The 25,488-nt window shown below is 37.9% G+C and overlaps 1 protein-coding gene across 3 annotated transcripts in view; it reads right to left on the reverse strand.

The window, feature by feature from the left end:
• Window positions 1–24,148, reverse strand: part of LOC129209288 (BEN domain-containing protein 5) — a 952,643-nt gene extending 928,495 nt beyond the window's left edge. For all 3 annotated transcript variants that reach the window (XM_054833489.1, XM_054833488.1, XM_054833496.1), the window contains exons 1-2: window positions 24,107–24,148; window positions 7,802–7,924 (exon numbers count right to left, since the gene is read on the reverse strand). In XM_054833489.1, coding sequence (XP_054689464.1) covers window positions 7,802–7,924; window positions 24,107–24,137 — 154 coding nt within the window. In that variant the 5' untranslated portion in view covers window positions 24,138–24,148. The remainder of the gene's footprint in view (window positions 1–7,801; window positions 7,925–24,106) is intronic.
• Window positions 24,149–25,488: the final 1,340 nt, after the last annotated feature.

Genomic DNA, 25,488 nt, shown 5'->3' on the forward strand with positions numbered 1-25,488 from the left:
ACAAAAAAAAAATTAAAATCAATCTTTTGTTCTTAATCTTTTTGTGACTTCTAACTTGCAGTAGTCCAAAGGTATTGATACTCTGATAGAACAACACCGCTCTGAACTGAGAACAGACATTTTCAGAAAAGGGAAACATTTGTTAAATTATCCCTACTGGTAGAAATAACCACTTAATATCTTTGTGTGAAATACAGCATAAATTACTGTCAACAAACAAGGAAATAACTAAAATAAAGTGTTCCGTTAATCAGACACACCTCGATGCCACAAAAGTAAGCTGAAAATAGACATCATTACTGAAATACAATGAGGGCAGACCTTCATTTCTTTTGTTTCTACATTGCATATGAGCATTCTCACAGAAGTGAAAGCCAGAAGAGTCTACCTGACTTAGTCATTCTAGCTATACATGAGGTATTACGATATAGGAAATTTGGAATTACAAGTAGTTTTTGCTCCAAAACACGGGTTAGTCTACTACTAAAAATGTTTACACTAAAAGAAAGTAGTTTTAAACAGCTTTTGTAGTTTTTATTTCTATAAATGTGCCATTATTACATTTGCCTGTATGGCTTTATTGCTGTTCTAGGACATCATAGCAGTGCCACTGAAATCAAGGTGAAGAAGGGTATTTCTGTTCACCTACATGCAAACATATGCAGGATCAGTTTGTTTAATAATTTTGGAAGCATATTACAATTGTATATTAGATGGCCAAAACGCAACTATTTCCTAGGGTGGATTTCAGTTTTTCTTTGAACGTAATGCTAAAAATATCGCCTTCTGTATCATCTCAGATTCCATTTTTAAACTTTTTACAAACAAAAATGCCCATTTCAGAAAACGTTTTGCAACTCAAATTTTACAGTATTTTATTAATCACAAGTAAAATTAATCTCACCTAATTTTAGCTGTCTAAAGTTACATGTCAAGTCTTAGCAACTGGGACATAGGCACTCCCAAAGGGCAATTCATCCTATATTATCTTTGCTTTTGTTCAAAAGATATCTTTCATGGTAAAGCTCAATGGCCTATTTCACGCCTGTAAGTGGTTACAATGAGATCAGCGGAATTACAATCACTTACTGCAATTTTGAGTGTTGTGCAAAGTGTTTTATAAGTACATTATCCTATTTTTGAAATATAGAAAGATATTTAAAACCTTAATAAAAATGATCCGAGGGTACTTCTCAGTCACATGAGATCTCTTAATATGCTGTAAATCTTAACTTTTCCAGCTGATTAATATCATTTGCAATCCATCAGCACTGAATATTTTTATCAGGTTTCTAATACAAAATATTTTATAAACCTGCTGTAGGAAAAGACAAACTAATGTTTGCCAATCATTTTCACTGCAAGAAGGTGGTGGTACATCAGTCAACGTAATAATATGAGGTTTACAGTAATTGAGATTGAATCTAAAATTTTGCAAAACTTTAATTACAACCTTTTGAACATAAACCACAATATACAAATTACCCAATCATAATATTTTTTCATAAAAAAATAAGAATTCATCCAAAGGATAGAAGATTTAATGACTCTTGGCGGAGTTCCACTTTTTGGTTGAAATGAGAAAAAAAGCAGACAGCAGCTTCATTTCTAATTTCAAGAAACACTGTATTTTTTAACATTTAAACAGCATTATATTTGACTAACAAGCCAAAATATGTATTTTCAAAACCTTATAAAAAGCCCCTGTATTTAACAGTATGAATGCTGAGATTTATGAACCTCTGGAGCCAACACTGTTCCTTCAGTCCTCAAAAGTAATTATAAAACAAGCAATTTGAGCCACAAGCAGCAGAAACTGTGGAGCCTGGGTTTTTCAACCATCCTAACAGCACATCACAGCCTACCACTTAACTCCAGCTTCCTCCCATGTTCCCTGTGACATCTTTGTCCAGGCAAGAGAGAAGGCACTGTGATTAATCCAGAAATATGTACAGGCCAGAGTGACCAACCAATACGTCCGTGGTGACTAGCAAGCCAGATGATACCAAACAAAAGAACAATATTTGAATTTCCCTTGCATTTTCCTTCAGAGCTGGCAGTGTCAACAGAAGTTTCTCATATGCCAGTTCTCTACGTCAAGAGCCTGCGGAGGCAAAAGCTATAGGCCATCTTGAGCCCACCTTGAAAGCACTCTCTGATGGAGGCATGAAGGCAACTTGTGGCTACACCCAGCAAACAGTCTGCAAAATGAGAAAAAAGGTGTGGATGCCTCTGTGGGCACAGGTGTTTTCTGAGCTCAGAGGAAGTTTGGTTGCTGAGTGGAAGGCATTTCTTACAGACTTTCCACAGGTATACTTCTGTAGTAGATGTAGAAATACAGCCTGAATGCATGACAGTGTGAGGCATGATTTGTACCCTGCTAGAAGAGGTGTGGATGGACTCTAGACAGTCCGAGACGAGGCATTTTAATGAGTAAGTCATCCATATTGCCTGATAGCATCCTCTAGACTACCACAAGAATCCAGTATGTGTGAGGTTTCTCCTGATTTATATGAGTGTGCGGGGAACCCGACTTCAAACTGCTTCAACACTCAGAGAATCTAGTCAATCACCAGTGCTCTCACAAGACAGCATAAACTCAAATCTGTAGATTTCAATCTTTACACAAACCCAAATAAAAATACCCATGACCAAGAGCTTCTGACATTTCATGGTCCATTTCAGAGCTATAGGATAGCTGCAATTGTGTTTCTAATACAACTCATTGTGTTCTGGCTATTCAGCCATGCTTTGGGCTTGGAAGAAAAGTTATGTCACTGTCAGCTACATTTCTTTTCTCTGAATCCTGACATAAATGACATTTTTGCAGCCTGCATAAGCAATAGTCAAATCCTTGAAGTTCCCATGCTTTGAGGTCATTGCCAAAATTCATCCTCCCTTTTGTAGCGCCAGACCGGCACTCTGCACAAAGGGTTGAACTGGTATTAGAGCCATAAAAAATATTAGTCTCTTTTTAAAGATTGAGACATTTGCTTTATGCTTTCTTTGTCCACTTTGTAAAATACATGTGAAAGGCTTTGTGTGTATCATGTAAAATTAATAAATTAAATAATTGTTACCTCATGTAGAAGCAAAGCTACTGCAGTTATGTAAGTTCCCAGGAAAAAAAAATGTTTTCCAGCACTGGAGGTATCATCTCCACAAACATCTGGTACCGGAAAAAATGACTAAGCAAATAAAACCAAATCTTAGCCACAAAACAGAAGAGGCTGCTGACTAAATTGATGCCATCAGAAGTAACATGCACTAAGCCAACACAATACAGTAGAGGCAGCTGGCTAAATCAAACTTTAAAGTCATTTAGATCCACACATAATAAAATGTCTGAAATACCAATTCACCTTGAGTATAAGATGCCAGATTCCTTGAAGAACGATTTTACATCAAAATCTGGGCCTGACTCAATCAGGAAGGACTTCTTTGTATAGGAAGAGCAAACACATCCTTTTCCCTGAAGCACTATATTCTGCAAAATTCCCAGTTTTGCCAGAACAGATAGGATGAGAGGTGAGCATTTGTACAGCACTTGCATTGCTGCTAAACTGAAACTGTGTTAATAATTTAATGCATTAATTAATAATAGGAAAAGGAATTACAACTGACCAAATGTATACATTTCAAATGTGACATTTATTTCCTTTAAATTGGTTCTATGCATAGATAACTGTGCTTCCATTTTTCCCTGAAACTCCCTCACGTCTCTTGTGAAAATTGACATTATCCAAAAATTACATTGTGGTATGCAAGAAATATGAATTTTCATCAGTTTCTTTTATGCTAATGATAAATTAATGAAAGGGTTTATTTTGGCTGTATATATTCTTAAATATTAATAAAGGCATCAAGGAAGATTCCTGTTAGAACACTGGCTAGAACTACAGGAAACACAAATTCAAAATCCTGACATACTTGCAAGCTGATAATTCTCTCTCTCCTTCACTCCTCTGTATGTTATTTATAAGATAAAGGGTTCAACCACCATTCTTCATTTTCAATAACTGTATTTATTTTACAGCAGTGATTCTTTCAGTAGTGTTATATTCATTAAGGGTAAGTTAAGTGCAAGCTACAAACTGGTTAGGTAGCTCTTCTTCTGAAAAGGATCTAGACAGTATAAGGGATCATAAATTTTATAGAAGTCAGCAGTGCCATGCTATTGTGACACAGATTGGACTGTCACATAGCAGAAGTAAATAGATTTGCAAGACATGTCATGTGATAAACTCTACATAGTATTGGCACCAGCTTATCTGAGTATCATGTTCTCCTTGGACCATTGCCTATCAAGAAAGGCACGGAACAGCTGGAGAAAGACCAGAGGAAATAAAGAATGACAGAAAATTTGGGAAATGTGGCCGGTAAGGAACTATTGAAAAAAATAGCAGTTATTTAACCTGAAGAGGGAAAAGTGAGAAAAGATACGATAGCAGCTTTCCATTAAGTCAAAGAAGAAAGGAATAATCTGCTTTCTGTGCCTGTAGGACTGGACAAGAATTAACGCATTTTTGGTAAGAACAGTTCTACATAGAAAGAAAATGTTTCTTATATTGAGCAAATTGCAGCGTTAGAGTGGATTGCTGCTTTCACATTGAAACTTTCCTCACTGAAAGTCTCTGAAAAAGATAAATATCTGTCAGGAATGGCAAAAATAGTGTATTTTGCCTCTCAACAACAGTAGACTAAAAAGAAATCCCAATGCCCATTTCAATTCTTTTTTTTTTTTTTTGTAATTTTTTGAAAGCAAAGCACTTCAAAACAGCAAACTAGACATTGGTTTTCAGACTACATAAAAATACATCTCTCTGTCTCAAACAAATTCATAGTTGTGAACACTATTTAATACAATAATGATAGCCATTACAAAAATGAAAGCATATTAAATAGCATTTTTTCTTAATGTGTTAATCTTTTTCCTGCTTTCTACAACTTTAATACTCTTTCTCTGTTCTGGAAGGTATTTATTTCCATTTCTGCAATATAAAATCAGTCATTGAAAAACAGGTCTAGAAGGGAACCTGCAGTTCTATCAACCAGATCTTTCAAGAAAAGAAAGGTTTTGCTCCACCCTAACACAGCTTCATTAAGACCAAGATCATTTGCAGTGAAATTGTTATATAAACCAACGTCAAAAGTTCTACTAAAGTTACATTATATATAGGGTCATAATCACTGTATAACTATTGTGGTTTTAATTGCATTGTGTTTATTTTTAAAGATTTAATAAATCCTTACAAAACTGTAACTGTAAAGAACCTTTAATACCTCTTAAGTATGAGGGATGTTAGGTTTCAATGACATACTCCTGTTTAGGAACAACATCATCATAACAAACAAAGCACAAATCGTAGAAAAATCTATAAATCATATCCCAATAGCCTATTTCCTTCAGGTATATTTAGGTCTATAAGATAACACTAACTTGGAATTATTATAAAATTAATGTGACCTGTTTTCATAGAATCACAGCATCATAGAATGGTTTGGGTTGGAAGGGACCTTTAAAGATCATCTAGTCCATCTCCCCTGCTGTGGGCAGGGACACCCTCCACTAGCCCAGGTTGCCCAAAGCCCCATCCAGCCTGGCCTTGAACACTGCCAGGGATGGGGCATCCACAGCTTCTCTGGGCAACCTGTGCCAGTGCCTCACCACCCTCACAGTGAAGAATTTCTTCCTAATATCTCATCTAAATCTACCCTCTTTTAGCTTAAACCCATTACCCCTTGTCCTGTCACTCCATGCCCTTGTAAACAGTCCCTCGCCAGCTTTCTTGTAGACTCCTTCAGGTACTGGAAGGCTGCTCTAAGGTCTCCCCGGAGCCTTCTCTTCTCCAGGCTGAACAACCCCAACTCTCTCAGCCTGTCTTCACAGGAGAGGTGCTCCAGCCCTCTGATCATCTTCATGGCCTCCTCTGGACTCCTCTAGCATGTTCTTTTATTTCTTGTAGTGGGCACCTCAGAGCTGGACGCAGTACTCCAGGTGGGATCAGTTTTATAATCTAATATTTGAAAAAGGCGATTCCAACAGGATATTACCAATTTTAAGGTGGTACTTAAAGAGCATCAATACACTACTTTATAAACATATACTACTCTTTGGATAATGGGAGGGGATAGATCTTAGCATTAATAACAATTTCATAAAATATCCAATAATCAGTTAATTGGCTTTGACCAGTTAAGGTACTCTAAGCAATTACTTGGCTGACATACAACAAAAGATAAAGTGAATTTACATACAAAGTGTACACAATATTATTATCAGTCTTGCTAATACATCATCATCATGAGACAGCAAGTGAAGGTATTAATTTTATTCATATTTGTATTTTGGAGGTGTCTGAATATGCAAAGCAACATCACAGCCTCATCATGCTACAATGTAAATAAACACAGTATTTCAAGTAGCATCTGCCTCTATTACAAGCTATTATTGTCAAAGTATATAAAGTATTAACGTTACCTTTGAACTGAATAAATGTTTTCATTTAAAAATATAATTAATTCTATTGTTCAAAAACTGGAATTAAAGCATCATGCAATGATTCACATTACTTCACAAATAATTTGATGGCTGCTACTGATCCTTTTCATTGCAGAGCAGCTTAACACAACAAAGTAAATTTCTCAGCTTGGCCAACTGATTAATTTCATAAGCCATTTTATGATACAAAAATTAATAAAACCATAACTATTATGAAGTGGCATCCAAAGGATCTTTAAAAATACTTAACTATTGTCCGAACCTTCAGAGACATACCTTAAAAATAAGATGCTCTTTATTATTCACTGCATCATTTACACCTTTTACATAATGTAATCACTGGATTTAAATAACTCGATTTAATATTTATCCAGGAACTGGCAGCCAGTATTCTACCCTGAGGGACGTAACTCTTCATAAAAAGCTCATTTTACAAGACACTGTAGCAGTTTGGGCATTACCAGCACCTCTCACATAAACCATGCTGAAAACCATAGTTTATCCTGCCAAACGCCTTTTGTACATATGGTGTTTAACAGTGCTCTGTAGGTCTGTAAGCCAATAATAACAGATTTAAGCTAAAAATCTGGAGACACACCTATATGTAACACAAAAATTTAAACAATGCTACATATTGATATATATGTTTGTTTGTTTGTTTACCCACACACTCCACACGCATATAAACATACATGATTAAAAATATTGTTTAAATTAATAAGTTAACTGTAACTCTTGTAAAAATAATTTCTTTTTCAATTTGCAGTAGCTTCCTAAAGTTTAATTTTGCTTCTATTGACATCAGAGGCAGAACTTCCACTAACCTCAGCAGTACAGAATTAGGCCACAAGAAACACAAAGAAATACATTCAAAAACAGCACGTACATGTTTGTAAAATCTTCTAACTATGTGTGGATGAGCTTTGCACTTTATGAGGTTAACTTCCCCAGTAATCTTCCAAATTAAATTTTAAAATAACATTTCAAATACTACATCTTTGATTAGTGGTCTACAAATACTGTATACAATAATAGAATAAAATCCAGTTATGTATCTACATGTGGTAAGAGATGGACCTGATGAAATGTACTTTGTAGGTAATAACAAACTTCTTCAAAACTGTTTTTTTATATTTGAACAGTCTGGTTTGATGTCATACTCTGACTGAAGTGAATCAAGCAGTATTTAATGCAAGTCTTCTTTAGAATTAAGATGCCTTTTATAAAGACAAGTGATATAGTTAAAAGTGTTAATATACTGACAACTCAGTAACATAAAATAATGATGAAAATGCTTACCACTTTCAAAACAGGCATCAAATATAAGATGTCCTTTCTTAGGCTGTCCACAATAACCAGCTGGGAGAACAGTGTACTTGCTCACATTCCCTGCTATGATATCATCACTTCCAATGGCACTACCTGTTGCAGTAAAAGCAAAAAAAACCCTCATGAGCATAAAAAAAAAAAAATAAATTAAAAAAAGAGAACAAAACTATGAAAAACAGTACAAGGATATTCCCCCATGCTTTTCTACATAACATGAAATTTGCACCATTTAACATATGCACCAGTAAATGAACTCTTTCTTTGCATCTTTGCAGAGTTTATTCAAGAATCCGGATATAATAATGGCATCATATGTTAACGCTTCTCTAAGTAACAACCCACGCAGCCTGGTTTCTTGCACATGCGTGTCCTGTGGCTGAACACTCTCATGTGCAATAGTCTGGTGTTCTTTTGACTGGAGCTCTCTAAAACATATATTCTGCATGGATTCCCCAGAACTGAACTCCTCAGCAGCATCTTCCTTTATCATAATCCTCAGCAGCATCTTTTTCACTATGGGCATTAATGGGATCTTTTTCCTCTATCCTGCTGCCTATTTTCATGCATCTTAAATGAACTTAGAACCTTTGAGACTGTTAAGTCCCACTCATCTTTGAAATTTGAAAATTATTAGAAGGGAGAGACATACTCTTTTTTTATTATTTATTTATTTAAGTTCATGTGATTATCTGAGCCTTGCTTGCTTAGGAAACAAAACTCAGAAAAATAACTTAAATAAAGAAAAAAATTAAAATGTGGGGTTTATTTTGTAATAAAATATATGAGGATATAACTGTTCTATACAGCAGCATGATTTTTGTCAAAGTACATCAGTAGTGTATATATTGAAAGCTTAGTCCTTCCAGTCAAATTATACTAACAAATTACAGTATGCAAAAAATTTGCTTCCAAATACTGATGAAAGAACACAGTGATTTTTTTCAATTGAGAAATGTACAAGAAAGTAAGTTAATATTTGTATGTTATATTATGCATTAATATTATAGTATAGTGAAAGAAATACACAATAACATAACTAGCTACTCATTCTTCTGACATTGGCTCAGCATTTTCTTCATTATTTACTGTTTGGACAACAAATATTTAACAACAGAAAAACTATCTTCTGTGCTACAGAAAACCAGAAGAAATGTGTGTGTCTTCAAGTGCAGAAGGCATGTGATGGAATAATGGGATGATAATATCTTATTTCACTCTGATAAATAGGTCTACTAAGGGTTCTAGAAATAGACTTTTGGTCTGCACTGATTTTTTGACATTTAAATGGGTTACAGGGGGTGATGAATGTGACATAAAGCTCAATTTGTTTTATTTTTATATTGAAAACTATTTCACACAAATGTTACAAGCAATTCATATTAGCCTCGAATGATGAAAACAGCTTATTAATTAAAACTGACCTTTCCATACATAAATGTATTCCACCTCTTGAGGCAAAACACCTTAGCTGAGGTAACAAATTACGTATTAGTGACACCACAGTTAAAGGGTCTGTCAGGCTTTCTATTATATATCCATATTTTCAGAGGTATATAAATCCCAGATTAAAAAATATGTATATCCAGGTCAACACTCAGCATATAAATCCCCAGCCTTCCCAGGGAAGAAATTTCAAATTTACTCTCTTTGAGAAGTACTACAACAGAACAAAGATAATTTAGACCTTTTCTTAGTTTACCATAATCCCAGAAGTTAGATATTACATAATGCACACTATTATTTTTTAGCAAAATTATTATTTGCAACCTCAAGGTTATTTGGTTTAGACTGAATAATTACCCACAAATAACAAACTGTGGCATGTAAACTGTTGGGTTTTTTTTTTTTAAATCTAAAAATGCTTCTTATGATACTTTTAGCCAGATGTTTTTTACCAGTATGCTGATACGATTTGCTTAAAGGCTGGTAACACCAGAGGCAAGCTTAGACCTGGATGGGGCACATGTGTATCTGTATGGCCATGATTGTGTCACTTAACAGAATTCATCCCACTGCAGCATGCAACCTGTAATTCAGGACAGCAGCCACAAGAAAACCATATCCTCAGTTTCAGTTCAGTGCCACTTTGATTAAGAGCCCCCGTATACCTGTCACAGGTAGTCAAGTTAATCGTTTGTTATCCAACACCTGGAATCAAGGATACAAAGAAAAATTCAGAGAAAACCTGCAGCTCTCTGCCAAGAATGCATGAGCTGCCAGGGACCAAAGGGAAAGAACAGAAGGCAGGGAGTCAACTGAGTAGAGCAGTAAGAAGACCGAACTCCTGGTAAATGCTCCCTTGTAGGTCTCAGCTAAAAGTAATAGGCTTCTTGTAATTCTTAAAAGATAGCTGGGAAACACTGCTTAGATAAAGATGAATAAACTAGAAAAGATTACATTCATAATACTGCCACTATAAGGCAGTGTGGGAAAAACAGGCAGAAGACAGAGCTACATCTCCCTTTCAACCTAACTGACAAATGAGAATTTCTGCCAATAGAGTCTTTACGTGATGCAGAAGGAAGCTGTCGAGTAGCTGTGTCCTAGCAAAAAGTTTCCATCTGCTCCTCCTGGCCTAATGTAGCCATTCAGGAATGAGAATAAAATCAGCAAATAGCCTATAATTCGTAGTCATTTAATAATATTAATTTCTCCTTGCATGTTCCTTATTACACAGTACTTTGAATATTCAGAATGTACTGTTGTTAAATTTTGAGTTATATTATCTTTAGTTAATCTCTAAACATGCAAAACATAGGTCTTTGAACTTCACGTTATTAAATAGCACAACGGCATTATGTCCCTTCTGGCACGTTCTCCTCGGGTGATAAAGAAAAGGCCAGACTACTGGCCGAAACAGAGCCTGCATTGCTGTTTTACTAGATTCTAAGACATGGCTTCACGCTTGTCCCTTCAGCAGATGCAGCGAGCATTGCTGAGAATACATTACCATCTTCAGATGGAGAGAATTGTTATACTGTGCCATGAGTCCTCTGGCCAATAAAGAGATACTGTCCTCACAACTGGGGAGCCCTAAGTAGATTTTCCTGACTGAAGGCAAAGATGTACGACAGAACCTTGTAGGGAAGGGACATAGCGCTTCAATCTGAAACAAACTGAAAGGGAAAGAAGAGAATTAACTGAAGTACATCCTGCACATTACAGTTAAGGAGCCCTGATTCTCCTGTGAAAAAAGGTTAGATAAGACAAGCAAAGGCAAAAGTAACTTAGCAAAGACATTTTCTCAGACTGTAGGTCTTATTTTGTCAATTATTTTTCTTATAGGTTGTAAGACACATAGCTATTTTATTCTAATTCTTCATAGCTTAAACTCCTGGAGTCTCCAGCAAATCCCTAGGATTTACTTTTACCACAGTATTAAACTTTAATGGTAATTTTCTATCAGGTATAAAATCCGTAGGTGTCTGAAATCTCTGTAAGTATGTAAGATTTTAAAATAAAACCTGGACAGAGTCTTCTGTTATCTGCACTCATTGCTATTGTCATCATGGATATATTTCACATCAAGCGAGTGAAAATGAATAGCATCAGTTAGAGGGACTGAGATTCTTAGGAGGAAGAGTTTGGAAACTTCTGGAGCTTCTTGCTATTCAAAGAGTAAATTCAAGATATTTTCATTTAGGCAAATATTAAAACAGTATTTGCGACAATAAACATCATACAAATTTAGGTACATTTCCTTTAAAAACTGCAGTTTCTAGAGGAAGCTACCTCTGTAGTAAATAATAGTTACTCTTTGAATTGGGTAAACAACAAGCCCAGCTTCCAGCTGTGACAAACTTCAGAATCCAGAGTTAGCAGCCAGCAGCTACCCTCATGCTACATTAGGTAGGAGAGTGCAGCTGCATTAAAGCAGACATAGAAAAATATAGAGTGAATTTGCCTGGAAAACCTGCATCATTCTTATAATCAGACATTGCCTAACAAGGGTAGCCAATTAGAAAAGTAAGGTAACATGCAAAGATAGGATAAGCGCAAATGAACTTTGTAGAAGTCTTTCTTTAAATATTACAAAGGTCATCAAGAGACCTCTCATTCTGTTGTGGGATCCTTATTTTAGAACAAAATTAGGATACATTTTGCTACTGAAAATTTCTACGGTGTAAGGATCTAATAGCCAGATTCCTATCGTCCAGGGGCCAAGAAAAGTTTCCAGGTATCCTAGCAAACAATTTCGTCAGCCTTGAGCAGTAATGTTGTTATAAACCCATACAAAGCAGTGAATCTGAACTCTCAGTACAGTTTGCAATAAACAAAAATTCATTCAGATGACCAACAGCAACTCCTATTAGCTCCTAAATAGAACAAGTATCCGGATGAGCATTGCTCAACTCACATTTTGGACAAGTGACACTTATGGAGGGTATGCCCATAATAGTGTCTTCTCCACAAATCAGAAAACTACAAACAGTGTAATTTTAGCAAAATTCTTTTATACCTGCATTTCTAGAAATCTATAGTCTTAATAGCTGAATATGTTCTCCTGTTCTTTGATTATTTTTTTAATAAAAGCTTTTATATCATTGTCCCTAGGCTTCAGCAACATGAATATTCAGAAAGACTTGTTATTTCTGCTATCAGAATGTTATATTATGCATAATAATGCTCTGAATGCTCTATGGCCATTGTAAAACTCCTACAGACAGCAGCAGGCAGGAACTTGAAATTCCAGCTTCAGTAGCTTAAAAATTCCAAGAAAAAGGGGAATACACAACTGTCATTTTGATCTTCACAGCCATGCATCCTGCAGCAAGGATTGAGCATGAGCCTGAGAATCTAAAGGTACTGCAGAGAGTGTTGTCAATCTGAAATGTACTTAATTCACAGTCACCATGATCTGAAAAGAAATGGAAGAAATTATGTTAAAACTAAAAATCTGGGAGAATACCTGGTGTGGTACCAACCACACCTGCTGCCTCACCTTCAGGTACTGTGCCTGTACTGTCACCGTTACCTATTTCAAAGGTCAAGCAGAACAAGGAAAATGTTGATTATCAAAGACAGCATTCTCATACAGCTTGATCTAGTTCTAAAAACCAGTAATGCTGTGTTGTTATTTAGAAACTCAATTTGAGATAAGGCATCTTTACAGTAATTGTCTCAATTACTTTCCTCCTACAGTTTGACCAGCAGACTGATTGTCAAGAGTCTATCTCTGCAAGAAGATATTAATATCCAAGAAAACATTCATAATGAAAGACAAGTTTAGCAGAGAATATCAGGTAAATTCTGAGCTTTGCAAAGGTTCTGAAAGTACTCAGGAAAAATAAACTGCAAGCTCACTGCTATGGACTTAAAAAGTTTATGGTAGGTTCCATAAATAGGAAGGAAACATTGTTATTTCTTGGGGTTTGGGGGTTTTTTTTTACTTTTACTGCACAAGATACTGTTTCTACAGAGGCTACAAGACAACATATCCTTTTAACTTTCGCAACACTTTCTCAACTAATGCACCATTAACGTTTTCTTTTCGGTTTGAAGGCATAAGTACATCTAAATATCTTATACTTCTTTAGATATACAGATCCAAACTGATTTACTCTAGCAGAAGGTATGGCATAGGTGTCTCAGCCAAAGCCGAGAGTGGAAACAGTCTTGTTCTTATATGTAAACACGTCAAAGCAAAATGATCAGAGAAGATGTCACATTGTGTCCCTATGCAAGTGGTACGGCAAAGAGCACTTTGCGTAAATGCTCATATTGAGCTGACAGCAGGCAGCTCAAAGATAAGTAGGAACAAAAAAATGCATGAGGTGCTTAGCCCAAAACCAAGCCATCAACTTACCGATCAAATATGAAAAGATGATGAGAAATCCCCACACAAAAAGTAGACCCAGAAAGAGATACAATTATCAATCCAAGGTCAATTATAGCTTCTTTCCAAAGTCTCGTGAAGAACATTGAACTAAAGACAAGATCTGGCAGACGAATACTGCTCTGAACAATGACTTCTCACTCCCAGTGGCTGGCATGGTCTTATGAGTTTACGGAAAAGAAAATAAGTCAACTTGTTGTTGACTTGTATTTGGTTTATATGTAATATTTGTTTCCAATCTTTAACCTAAAAGCATAACTTCAAGATTCACTTCGCAAATATTTATTTATTATCTCAGTGTGGGTTATCTCCAAGGATACACCATCTTGTCAGAGACAAATAGTAATGGAATTTTTTGTATCACTTTAGAGAAACCCAAAATGTCCAAGAACAGCTTTTCCTCATGAAAATAAAAAAGTAAACAAAGCTTTGAACTCAGTAAGCAAGAAAAAAATACAATCCATTACTCTTTTTACTGTATGTATAATCTCTAACCTATCCACTAAAACAGTCACCAGAAATGGGAAAAAAAAAAAACCCTGAAAAAAATAGTAGTGCCAAATATCTTAACTGAAAAAAATGTTTATTTAAAAACATTGTAAGAATCAGTGAATTTCATCCGATATACAGATTTCTTCTTTAACAAGTATTTGGCATCTTGATAATATCAAAGATATCACATGATGCAACAGTTGCTATAGTAGCAACACTTCTTTAAACAAGAAACAGATAAAACAAAAGCATAAAACATACAAATTATAAACAAAAATATGATGCATCACATACATCCCCAACTAGCAGAGAAAAGAGTAAATAATAGCTCAGCTAGTCCTGTCCTCAGAGTTGCATCTGCAAAAAGTAATTGTATCAGCAAGTCCATTCTTCCTGGGAGATAAGAGGTGGCTCAGAGAATTAGGTCTGCATGTGAATAATAGGGGATGCTGAAACACCAGTTGAAGAGTGCATAGGAACTCAAGTTCTAGGTCAGCAAAAGATTTGGGGGGGGAGCGTGGGGGGGGTGTCCTGCTAAGCAAGAAGGAATTCTGTGTCTAGCGATTCTGAGGCAGGGAAAGAACTGTAGAGTTAAAGCACATCACTTGCGTGGTACTACAGAACTTCAGCAGGTAAAACTTTCGTAGGGTCCCATGTTTTTGAAATCTGCAAGCAACTGATTTCCCAAAGACAAGCAGTGCATGTGACCTGCAAAAAATACTGAGTCAAAACAGGCAGACAATTGCACGGTTTGGAACTGTAGTTGGTAGAAAATGCCAGGTAAGGGCAAAAGCTCATGATACTATCCACAAAAGTGGCAGAAGAGCTTGATGGTTGAAGTATTTACTGGTACTATCCTAAAATGCTGTAAATATTTCCCATGCCACCTAATCCTGAAACAAATCAGCTTTTACACACCTGGTTTTGTATTATATGTGGGGAAGGATGGAGAAAGTGGGAGGAAAGGAAAGGAAGCTTCATAGATATATGCTATGTATATAATCATATATACATATGTCTGCTAGGTATATATCCGTGTTTCAAAAGCTGCCCTAGGTATGAAGCATTGATTTAACAAAAGCCGGATATCTAGCTTAAACTTTCAGGTATATTAATGACACATGGATATTCTATGTATTTTCAAAAACCTTTCTTTGACAAGGTTTTTAAATGCCGAATGTTTACCTGCAAAATGCTTACTAAAAGCTATTTCTGAACAACCTCAAGAAATAACACCAGCCAAAGGATAGCATTCCATAGACTTGAATTCAATTCCTGACTCAACCACTAACATCCTTATGCTGGTAATGAATCCTTGTCGATGGGAAACCAGGCTTTCCATGAGGGCTTCACAGAGCACAAAATCTTGTGGGGAAACACAGCAGCAGTTTTGCACAGCACCATCTTCCTCTTCAAGACCCTGTACTGCACAAATGATTGGAAGAGAGGTAATAGCACATTGCTACAACTGCTTGGGCTATCGTTACGAGTGTGATAAGTGAAAACCGGGCAAGGTTAAGTTCACCAACAATTTCCATCTTGTGTATTATGCACTATAAATCATGCATCTTTCTTTGGGTTGAACTTCTATTTTTCCTTGGCTCTTGAATATGTGTAATTTAAAGACACGGGTTTACCCTTGCTTCCTATTTACTTTTTGTTTAGAGGCAGGCATATCTTCTGTCAGTGAATTTAAGTCAACAGTAGTTTCAGAGACAGTTAATTTCTTCTTGACTACTACATATTTAAAATAATTTGGGGATTTTAGTACTACTTCTGGAGTAATTTGTTCCCCGAGGTTGCTGAAATCAATTACACTATTAATTACTGCCATAATTGTAATTACTCATTGAAACACCTCCTTTAAATTCTTAGTTGAGAATAGCATCTTTCCCCTTACTTTCTAAAACAGTCCAATCCAAAAAGTAATATTTTAAGCCACTGAGAATTTCTTCCACCCAAGCATTGCCCACTCACATTGCTGAATTTACTCTTTAGTTAAGAAACACTTTAACGTAATCTAGTATTTCATGTCAAATAATTAGATTATTGCAGTGTTTTATTTTATTCACAAAGCATAAGTACTACATAGCAAAAGATTTAAATATTGTTTCAGAATTCCTGTTTTCTAACATAAAAATGACAGCAAGGCAAACTTGATCTATTACTTCTCTTGCATCACCAACGTAACAAGAGGATTTTAACTATAGAGAACACTACTAATACACCGTATTCAGCAGTTTTTTAACTAAGCAAATGTTAAGATGACACAATATTTATAGGAATATGAAATGCATACAAAGTATTTCAAATATTCAGAACACAAGCCAAATTACAAGAAGGCTTACATACCGAAAGCTCCGAAAAAAAATAACTGGTTATTTGTACTGCTTAGAAATAAAATAACCAGCAGATATACTGGTATCCTGTGTAGTTACGAAATATCTGCTATTCCGCAGCACTACAGACCTCGGGTATAGGTAAATAGTACAGAGGCAAGTTTATCTCACAGTCCTGTTTTACATGGACAGTTCCTCTGAAATAATGCCGCTGCCTTTGGATTTTTATAGGTTATTTGAGGAATTGTTCATTAATCAAGTGCATCATACTATCTCATCTGCATTACATATGCATGAAAACATGATAGTCACTTGATAGGTGTTACCCGGCTCTAAAGTTTACTGTAATTGGACAGTAACTTTGCTGCTTATTGCAAATGAAAACACATCAGTAGACTTATAATGAATCCGGCTGGGCTTTCTTTGGAATGGATTCCTGTTGCTTTGCTCTGGTGATTCACGGGAACTGACGTTCCACTTGCTTTTGCGGGGACTGAAATTCAACACATTTTTTGAGGTGGTTATGAAACAATATGTAAAAGCAAAATCTTGCCAGTTTTCACTCATGATTGTGAGATCCACTGTGAAGTAAATAGCTCTATGAATTAGCACGTAAATGAAATACAGTGAGATAGCTTGTTTCTTTAATAATAATTTGACAACTACTTTCTTCTCACACTCCCTTTTCTATGCTTGTTTTTTACCACAATGTATCTATAAAATCAGCCAGTTAATCATTCTGAGAGAACAGGGACACATACGTGTATCAGAAAACATATGTATCAGACTGTATATATTCTAGTCTCTAACCTTAACACATTACTTATCTGAAAATAGAACCAAGCATGAAAACACTTTACTATACACATATATACATCAGACTCAATGCCAAACATTTGCAGGATCAGGGCCCTAGATTTAATACTACAGTCCACATCTCTGAATTTGCATAGTCTGTGACAAAATGAAATTGAAGTCGTCACTATTATTTTGGTAGAGCAGAGTTTTCCAAACCATTCCAACATACAAATGGTAAAATTACTTAAAAAAAAAAATTTTAAAAATCTAATGTTAAAAAATATAGCACTTCTTAAATGATAAGCTTGGCGTCTGTGGCAATGTCAAGAAAATGATGAGTTGTGGGGACAGTGTGACAGGGAAGCTAGGATATGGGACACATAGATGTGTACCCATAACCAACTCTTGATTACTTGTAAATTGGTTTACCTCTATTGTAGATTAATTGCAGACACAGCTTGAGCCTGGAAGAACTTCTTATCTCAGGTACAATGCAATCTAAACATGGCAATTCGGCATTGAGGCTCTGCATGCCAACTAATTTTGGGGATTAGTCGAGAAATCTGAGCTAGTTTCTATAGAATCACATAGTTCTAGAAAAGGGCAGCACAATTGATCCTCCAGAAACAAGAGTGATGTAACATGATGCATACACCTAGGTGGGTCTGCTGGAGCCAGACTGCATCCAGCAGCACCACTGCTGATCAGAGTGACATTAGCAGCAAGTATCTGTACCAAAATCCTCTTCATGTCCTGTGGCACCTCACTTATCCAGAGGTTGGTGCTTTCTGTTATCTTCTTTTAAAGAAAAAAGAAAAAAAAAAGTTAAGATGACTATACAGTGATTTCACTCTATTGCTTTTGTCCCTAAACAAGTGCTGCTGGAGGAAAGAGGAACAGGAGGAAGGAAAATCTGTGAGTGTAGATAAGTTGCCCATTTCTTCTGTGAAAGATAACGGCTGTTGCTACTAGGTGTCCCCTTGGAAAGCAGGCTTGTGCGGCAAAATTAAATGTCCCAGTCCTGTTAGTGGCCCCATGTGGAGATCAAGCCAGTTACATCTTAACACAGGAAGCTGACTTTGAAAACTATTTTAATGAACATTGTATCTGTAAAGCAGAACGTCAAAAACCAGAAATGCTATGTAGGCCATATAGATGCATTCTGAGGTTTATCTGGTTTTTTGCATGAGACTTCCGCCTACTAAATACAGTGACAGACACACTAAAGAAACTTGCAGAAACTTCCGTTTTACAAATTTCAGTATAAAACCTATTAAAATTCTCAATATGTCTCATTTTACTTTTTGCAAATTCAAAAACCTCCTCTCACAGGCGCTAATAATTAATTGGGTGCTTTGAACTTCACTGAAAGAAAAAATGTTGGGAGGCTTAAGGTAAGTAACTTTCAAAAGCTTTGATTATTTGTCAAAGAAAAAACTTTGAAATATGGCTAGGAAATGGTAAACCATTAAGAAGTGGCAACTGGAATACTCAACACATTCCTGTTTCTTTCTTTTTCTGAAATTATATCTTCTGGCTGTATAAAGCCTTCATTAGTATTTCTCAGGTCTTCTTATATGGCAAATTATGTAACAGAAATATGATCAAAGCTATGAGTACCAAAAGTGTACTAGCAGCTCTTCTTCAGTGAACTTTTCTAGTGGGGATTGTTTCCACTAGATAACTGAAGAAGTTGGAAATTACTTGAATATCAGTCTACTGGCAACAGAGTATAATGATTATTATAATATTTTTCTGTAGCAACTATAGTTAATTTGTATATATCACTTCAATTAATATTTCAACTTAAGCAGTAAAACCTGAAGTAGTTAATGGCCTTACAGAGTGCTTCAAATTTACTGACAAACCTTTCTCTAATATCCCCTGGACTTGGAATTGCTTAAGCTAAAATGTACCAGTGCTATCAGTAAGTTCTGGCAAATGTCTTTGTTGAACAAAATACATTTTAGATTTGTTTACAAATACATCCTGCAGCATTTTATAAACAACTGTAAGCAGCTCTTTATGGTGTGTGAACATCTGCAAGTCTGGGCCCAGCACCCTTACAGTTTTCCACTGACTTTTGAAATCTCTTCATGTTGACAGGAGGATATAGTAGGTAGATCCCTTTCAGCACGAGGACTGCAATGTTTTTTCCCAAACACTGGAATTCAGCTATGTTTACAGGCTAGTAATGTATATTAGGAAGTAAGCTATTTTGTTTACATACACTTGAAAATTCAGAGAGAATTTAAGAAAGAACAATTCAGTTGATGAAATTAAATTTGCCTGGAAGACCAGAAGTACCATTGACATATGGTGTTATTTTAAAGACCAAGACTAAATAATGTCGTTAAGGTAATTAGCCTATTTCTCCTATTTTAAATTTCATCATGATAAAGCCAGTGAATGAGAAGTTCCAGCTATCAAAAAGGCCTACTTTAAAGACAAATAAATGAGGTTGTCTTACTTAGTTTGGCTTTTTATTTAATACTTAAGGCCACCTAAAAAAAGGCAGTATGTTCCTGACACTAGAATGTGTTCATACCCTATGTGATTAAATATTTTTTAAAAGAATAACTATTCTTTTTCAAAAGAATAATAAAAGCTATCTTTCAAAATAGTCCAGCTCAGCACTATCATATTAAAATCAATTAGAAAACACTGCAGAATTTACACAGCTATCCATTTGGGCCCTCCACATGCAGATCTCTGAAATAATGATCTAAACACTAAGTATTTTAGAAATCTTAATTACTACCCAAACCTTGAGTGGGGGTACAGCATTCAGCAGTGGTTTGGAGCTCTCCTCCCCGAAGCCAGGTCAGCATGACTGTGAATGCTTTCAAAAATTCTAACCATTCTTAACACGAAATGTGGCTTAACATCGCTCTGCAAGGTATCTATCATGACATGTAAATAAACATGAAAAACTATGCATTCAGGTGGGAAATCTGTTTGTTCCGATAACAAGGATCTTTGGTCTAAAGACATATATTTATATCCTCTCCAGTACTGTGAGTAAAGGCCTTTTTTTTTTCACTTTCGCTATGATTTCAGTGGTGATGACTCAATGAAATATCAGAAATATGAATATCCACAAAATGGCTCGCAACTGTGGAATAACACATATTAGAACTGTCAATCCAGGCTAATATGCAGCTGCCCCAGATAGAAAACTATTACAGAACTCAGAGATAACCTGCACCCTTTGATCACTCAGACCTCTGGGAGCAAGTCTTCTGAAGGTAATACAGATCCCTAGAAAAGAGTAACCTGAGGAGAATGACATAACTAGTGAAATTTTAGCTGGATCCATGTCTGAAAAGTTAAATACTTTCATCTGGTTCATGGGTCAAAAAATTAGCAAATACAGGCAGTACTCACTTTGACCTACTCCAAAACCTTCCTTAGAGAAGTTAATAAGGTCCTCTTTGCTACAGAATTGGAAAAATAACATTGATCTGGTTTTGAAGAAACTTAACTAAGCTGGCCATTTTGCTATATCCTGTATCTTCTAAAGGTTTGAGACATCAAGGTCAGCTGAGCAGAACAACTGGAAGTTAAACCAAAAAGCTGAAAGTAACTAAATAAACTTAATCACTTTCATTCTCCTGCAGACTTCATTTGTGAAGATTTAAGTTGCCTTTAATTTGGACTCCCAGCTTGAGACATGAAGGCTTCAGCCTGGAAACTCAAACAGGGAAGCATACAAATTTATGGTTTATTCCAGAAAGCTGATTCGAGCAGTTCCAAGGAACCAGCTAGGACTAAGGAGCCAACTGCAATGGGAAAATGATTGATTAATCCAGGGTAAAGCGAGTTGATTTACAGCACTTTAACTAAACATCAGAACACAGAAACTATTTTAATGGATTAGACCAGATGTCTGCCTAGTCCAGAGAGGATAGTACCAGAATATGAACTCTGTAGTAGACAGATGTGAGTTAATCTACCTTCCGTATTAAGTCTCAATCTCATTTGAAACACATAGATTGGCTTAAACTGTGATATAGAAAATAATGCTAAGTATAACAGAATAATAAAAGCCGATAACAGTCCCTCTTCTGAAGTACTCTGTGCAATTCTGAGTGTCCTAATCCCTCTCCCCAATAAAAAAAAGTTTAAAAATTTGTGAAAACTACTACAGAAACAAAAATCCTCTACATGAAAAAAGAATGCAAGTATGAAAAGATTTTAAGATACAGAAACAATTATGATTACTAGTGTAAGAAATATTAACAGATTTATTTTCCTATAATAGAATAAGGAGATACTAATAAAATTGAAATGAAAAATTCTTGCGTTATAAAAAGGTGTGTTTTCCATAAAGTATAATTAATATACAAAACCTCTTGACACAGTATATTTTCAAACCTAAGAGTTTAGAGGGGTTGTAAGCATCTTAGATGTATAGAATTTAGTATCAAATAATATTTAGGAAGAAAAATTTTAGAATCACATTTCTGTAAGTGCATATTATATTTTTTCTGACATTTTTCCCTTATGCTGATTCTTGTTAAACACAGGTTACTGAATTAAACCAGCAAAGATTAGTCTCTAACAGTAATCCATGTTGCAATAAAGAATGAATAAGTTTCCTTTAATAACTCTGTGACTCCCCAAGAACATCCCCCAATTATGTTATGTGCTCATCAACAGTGTCAGTATCCTCTGACACTAAGGGAACAGACAGGTTCTTCTGGGGATCCACCAAGGATGCCTTAGTATCAGGGGACAGCCAGAAACCAAAGTTTAGGTGGGAAAAGGCAAAAAACACCAAACCACCCCACCTTTTTTCCCAGAGCCTATTTTCCATGGCCTTTCTTAAAAATGGGCCAAGATCATAAGCTTGCTTCCCAAGCCCCATTGGCCTCTTAAAGTTTTGGGTCTTTTTCCTATCTTTGTGGTTCTTTGCATTCTTAATTCCTCATCTAGATTCTCCAAAAAAGAAGGACCAGCAAATTAAGACTTGCGGAATGGCCAGACAGACATTGCAAAACTTAAGCAGACATGTGTCAGGAACATGCAACAAAACATGATTTCAGCACAAGCTGAAACACAACATTGATGAGAAAATCACTGATTAGTTAGCTGCAATGGTTAGATGTGGAAAAAGTTCTGGACGATGTTGAAAATAAAATGCAAATACTGTAAGGCTGCAAATTTCAATAATGTAGCTGAGAACACAACATAAAAGTAAGTTTATGTGCTAATCTGGAATAGTAGGAAAGTTACATTATACATCAAAGAAAGTTACTGACAAAGACATAGGCATAGGTGCATGAAGTAGGCAGGAAAGCTGACAAAGTCAAATGGCCACTGGAGATTTGTTTGCTGTTTCACAGCACAGTTAGAGCTGATCAGCTTTGTTTAGGACAGTGTTGCACAACACAGTAGATGAAAATAATCACCTGCCTGGTGGACAAGTTTAATGTATAATAAACTTCACGGTGTGGTTTCAGGGGTTCATAAACAGCATGTCTGACCACAGGGAATTCAAGAACCTTATGGCCAATCCATTTAGATGTAGTCTTTGTAGTACTGTTTCCCAGAGCACAACAGCATTTCACACATTTATCACTTTTTTTCACCTTAAGTGGCCCCAAAACCCAAAATCAGTTCTATGAACAATGCATCTTCATTTGGAGCCATTTCTGAGACTGAAAAGCATAGGCACAGCAGCTAACACAGCAGGCTAGGAAAATGAACTCTTGGTCCAGGAACCCAAATAATTTACGTGTGATGCTGTGGGATATTAAATATTCAGAAAAACTACCATTATCTTTGTTTCATCCTCCAAATGTTAATATCTCTAATTTTCATAAATTATTTGGGGGGCTTTTGTTTTCATGTGGGTTGGAAAGGACCTTAACTGTGTTTTGTTACAATAGGAAAGACCCCTGTACCCAGAGGATCCTGATCATTCATGAGGAAACACAAACTTTAGTTTCACCACCAAACTTATCTTCATATACACAGTTAGAGCCATTTTAATACATCCTGAATAGGAAGAATAACATTTGGCACATTCCTTAACGAGACAGAATAATGTATGTGAGATGTAAGGTGTGCAGCACACTGCCCCTCTGCACCCCCTGGGTTCTTTACACCTCCCAGGACAGGTCAAGCAGCACTTTCAGGTCAACCCCCAAGCTATTAGCCTTGTGGTGAAATTTCAATTCCAACCCTGTGTATTCACATATTATTTTTTCATTCTAAATAGAGCAGGTCATGGTTTCTTGTGTGAGGGGAACTGCTGTGCATCACCATTTTGGTCTGCCCTTCGCCGCCACCTTTGCCCCTGTGTGGGGAGGATGGTGTGCAATGCAGGCTACCCCACCATCAGCTGCTTCTTCTGCATAACCAGGGCTGTCCCCCACATTTTGTTTGCTGGGCGAGCAGGGCTATCGCCCTCTCACCCTCCTCCCCACAATGGGGCAATCCCCCCTCAGACAGGGCTGGAGTGCCTGGGGGCTCTTCCCCCTCCCCCTGCCTGAAGGGACTCCCCACGACCTCCTCTCCCCCGGGAAAATGCTCCTCATCCCCCAAGGGAAGGAGCTTTGCCCTCCTCCACAGCTCCCAGGGCAGGGGCCTCCCGCCCGGGGCCCGGGCACCGGCCTCTGCCCCAGCCCCTTGTCCACCTCAGTGCCCTCGGCCAGGAGGCGCTTCCCTCCCTTTCCCCTGAGAGAAGGGCTCCGTCCCCCGCACTCCACTGCGAGGCAGGCCCCCCCCTTACTGCCAGAAGCCCCTGGAGAAGGGGGGCTCTTCCCCTCTCCCCCCGCCCAGGCGACTGCGGCTGGCACTGACCCGTCTCTGCCGTCCTGCTCCTCTCCGCCATATTTGTTGTCATCCCCCCACCCCCCCCACTCCCCCACTCGGAGCGAGACGCTGCCTGGGCGTCGCCATGGCAACACACGTCACCGCCAGGGGAGTCCCGCGCCCCCCCTCCCCGCCCGCCATGGCGGCGCGGTGAAGGGCGGCGGCAGGAGCGCTGCGCTGACGGGCGGCGCCCGGGGAAAGCCTTTCCCGGCGTCCCGGGAAGCCGAGCCTGGCCCGGCCCGGGACGGGGCGGGGGACGCAGAGCGCCCGCACCCCTCATCGCCCTGGCCGGCGACCGCCCCGGTGCTCACGGGTGGGGCGGCCGTGCGTGAAGGCAGCCGGCGTTGCGTGAGGGGCGGGAACGGCCGTGCGTGAGGACAGCCCTGCCGGCTGCCTGCCCCTCTGTGCCTCTGGCTGCTGGTGTTTACAAGCACTGCTTGCCCAGGGAAAGGCAGGCTTGTTATCTTCTCCCTGGTGACTGTCTCTGCCTCGGCAATTACAGTAACAGCGCCCGGGAGGAGGGGGGCAGTAGCCGGTACCAGAGCCCCCACCGGGAGTCGGGTTTGGCCCTGTGGTAGTGACAGGGCCCCGAGGAGCATAGGCTCGTTATGGAGGTGCATGTCCCCTTCCACCCAGATCAGGGAGCAATTACAGCCTTGCAACCCGGATGGGAGTGGGGGCAGAGCGGGGTTAGGGGTCTCTGTGCATCCCTGCTGCTCTGCTTTCCAGCCTCACGCACTGAGGTGGAGCACAGGCATTGCGAGGAGACACCCTTTGGGCAGAGATGGCAAATTCATGTGTATTTGAGTACCCCACCCTGCCCCAAAACTCAGCAGGTGAGTCTGATCTTGTGACAGTTATGTCAAGTGTTTGTTTTGGCTTTTTTTTTTTTTTTAATTTCTTAAGGCAGCCCAGTGGGGAGCTTCATTATGTGTGTGTGTTGCCCGTCTGTCTCCTTCTCCCAGACCTAGCAGGTGAGCCTGACCATATGGCAAATATAGTGTTGCTTCCTGGGGACGGGAGGGTTTCTGCGTGCGTGTGTTCGCAGACCCACTGGGTGACACTCACCATGTGGCGAATACAGCAATGAAGTCTTCGGTGCAAAGGGGCTAATTATGTGCATGTTTCCCAAGAGACCTAGCAGGTTGGGTCTGATCATGCACATCTCACTAATGCAAAGCTGTGACGGAAGCTTCATTGTATGTCAATGCAGACACACTCTCAAGCTCACAGAAGTGAGGCTAGCCATGGGACAAACACAGTGTTACAAGCTTCAAGGCCTAGAATCGTGCATTTGCGCACGCAGGCAGACATGAGGGTGAATGCAGCCCAAATTGGGTAGCTGTTAAAACTGTGAAACGAGGAGTATG

The sequence above is a fragment of the Grus americana genome, chromosome 8, assembly GCF_028858705.1.
Source record: "Grus americana isolate bGruAme1 chromosome 8, bGruAme1.mat, whole genome shotgun sequence".
Lineage (NCBI taxonomy): Eukaryota > Metazoa > Chordata > Aves > Gruiformes > Gruidae > Grus > Grus americana.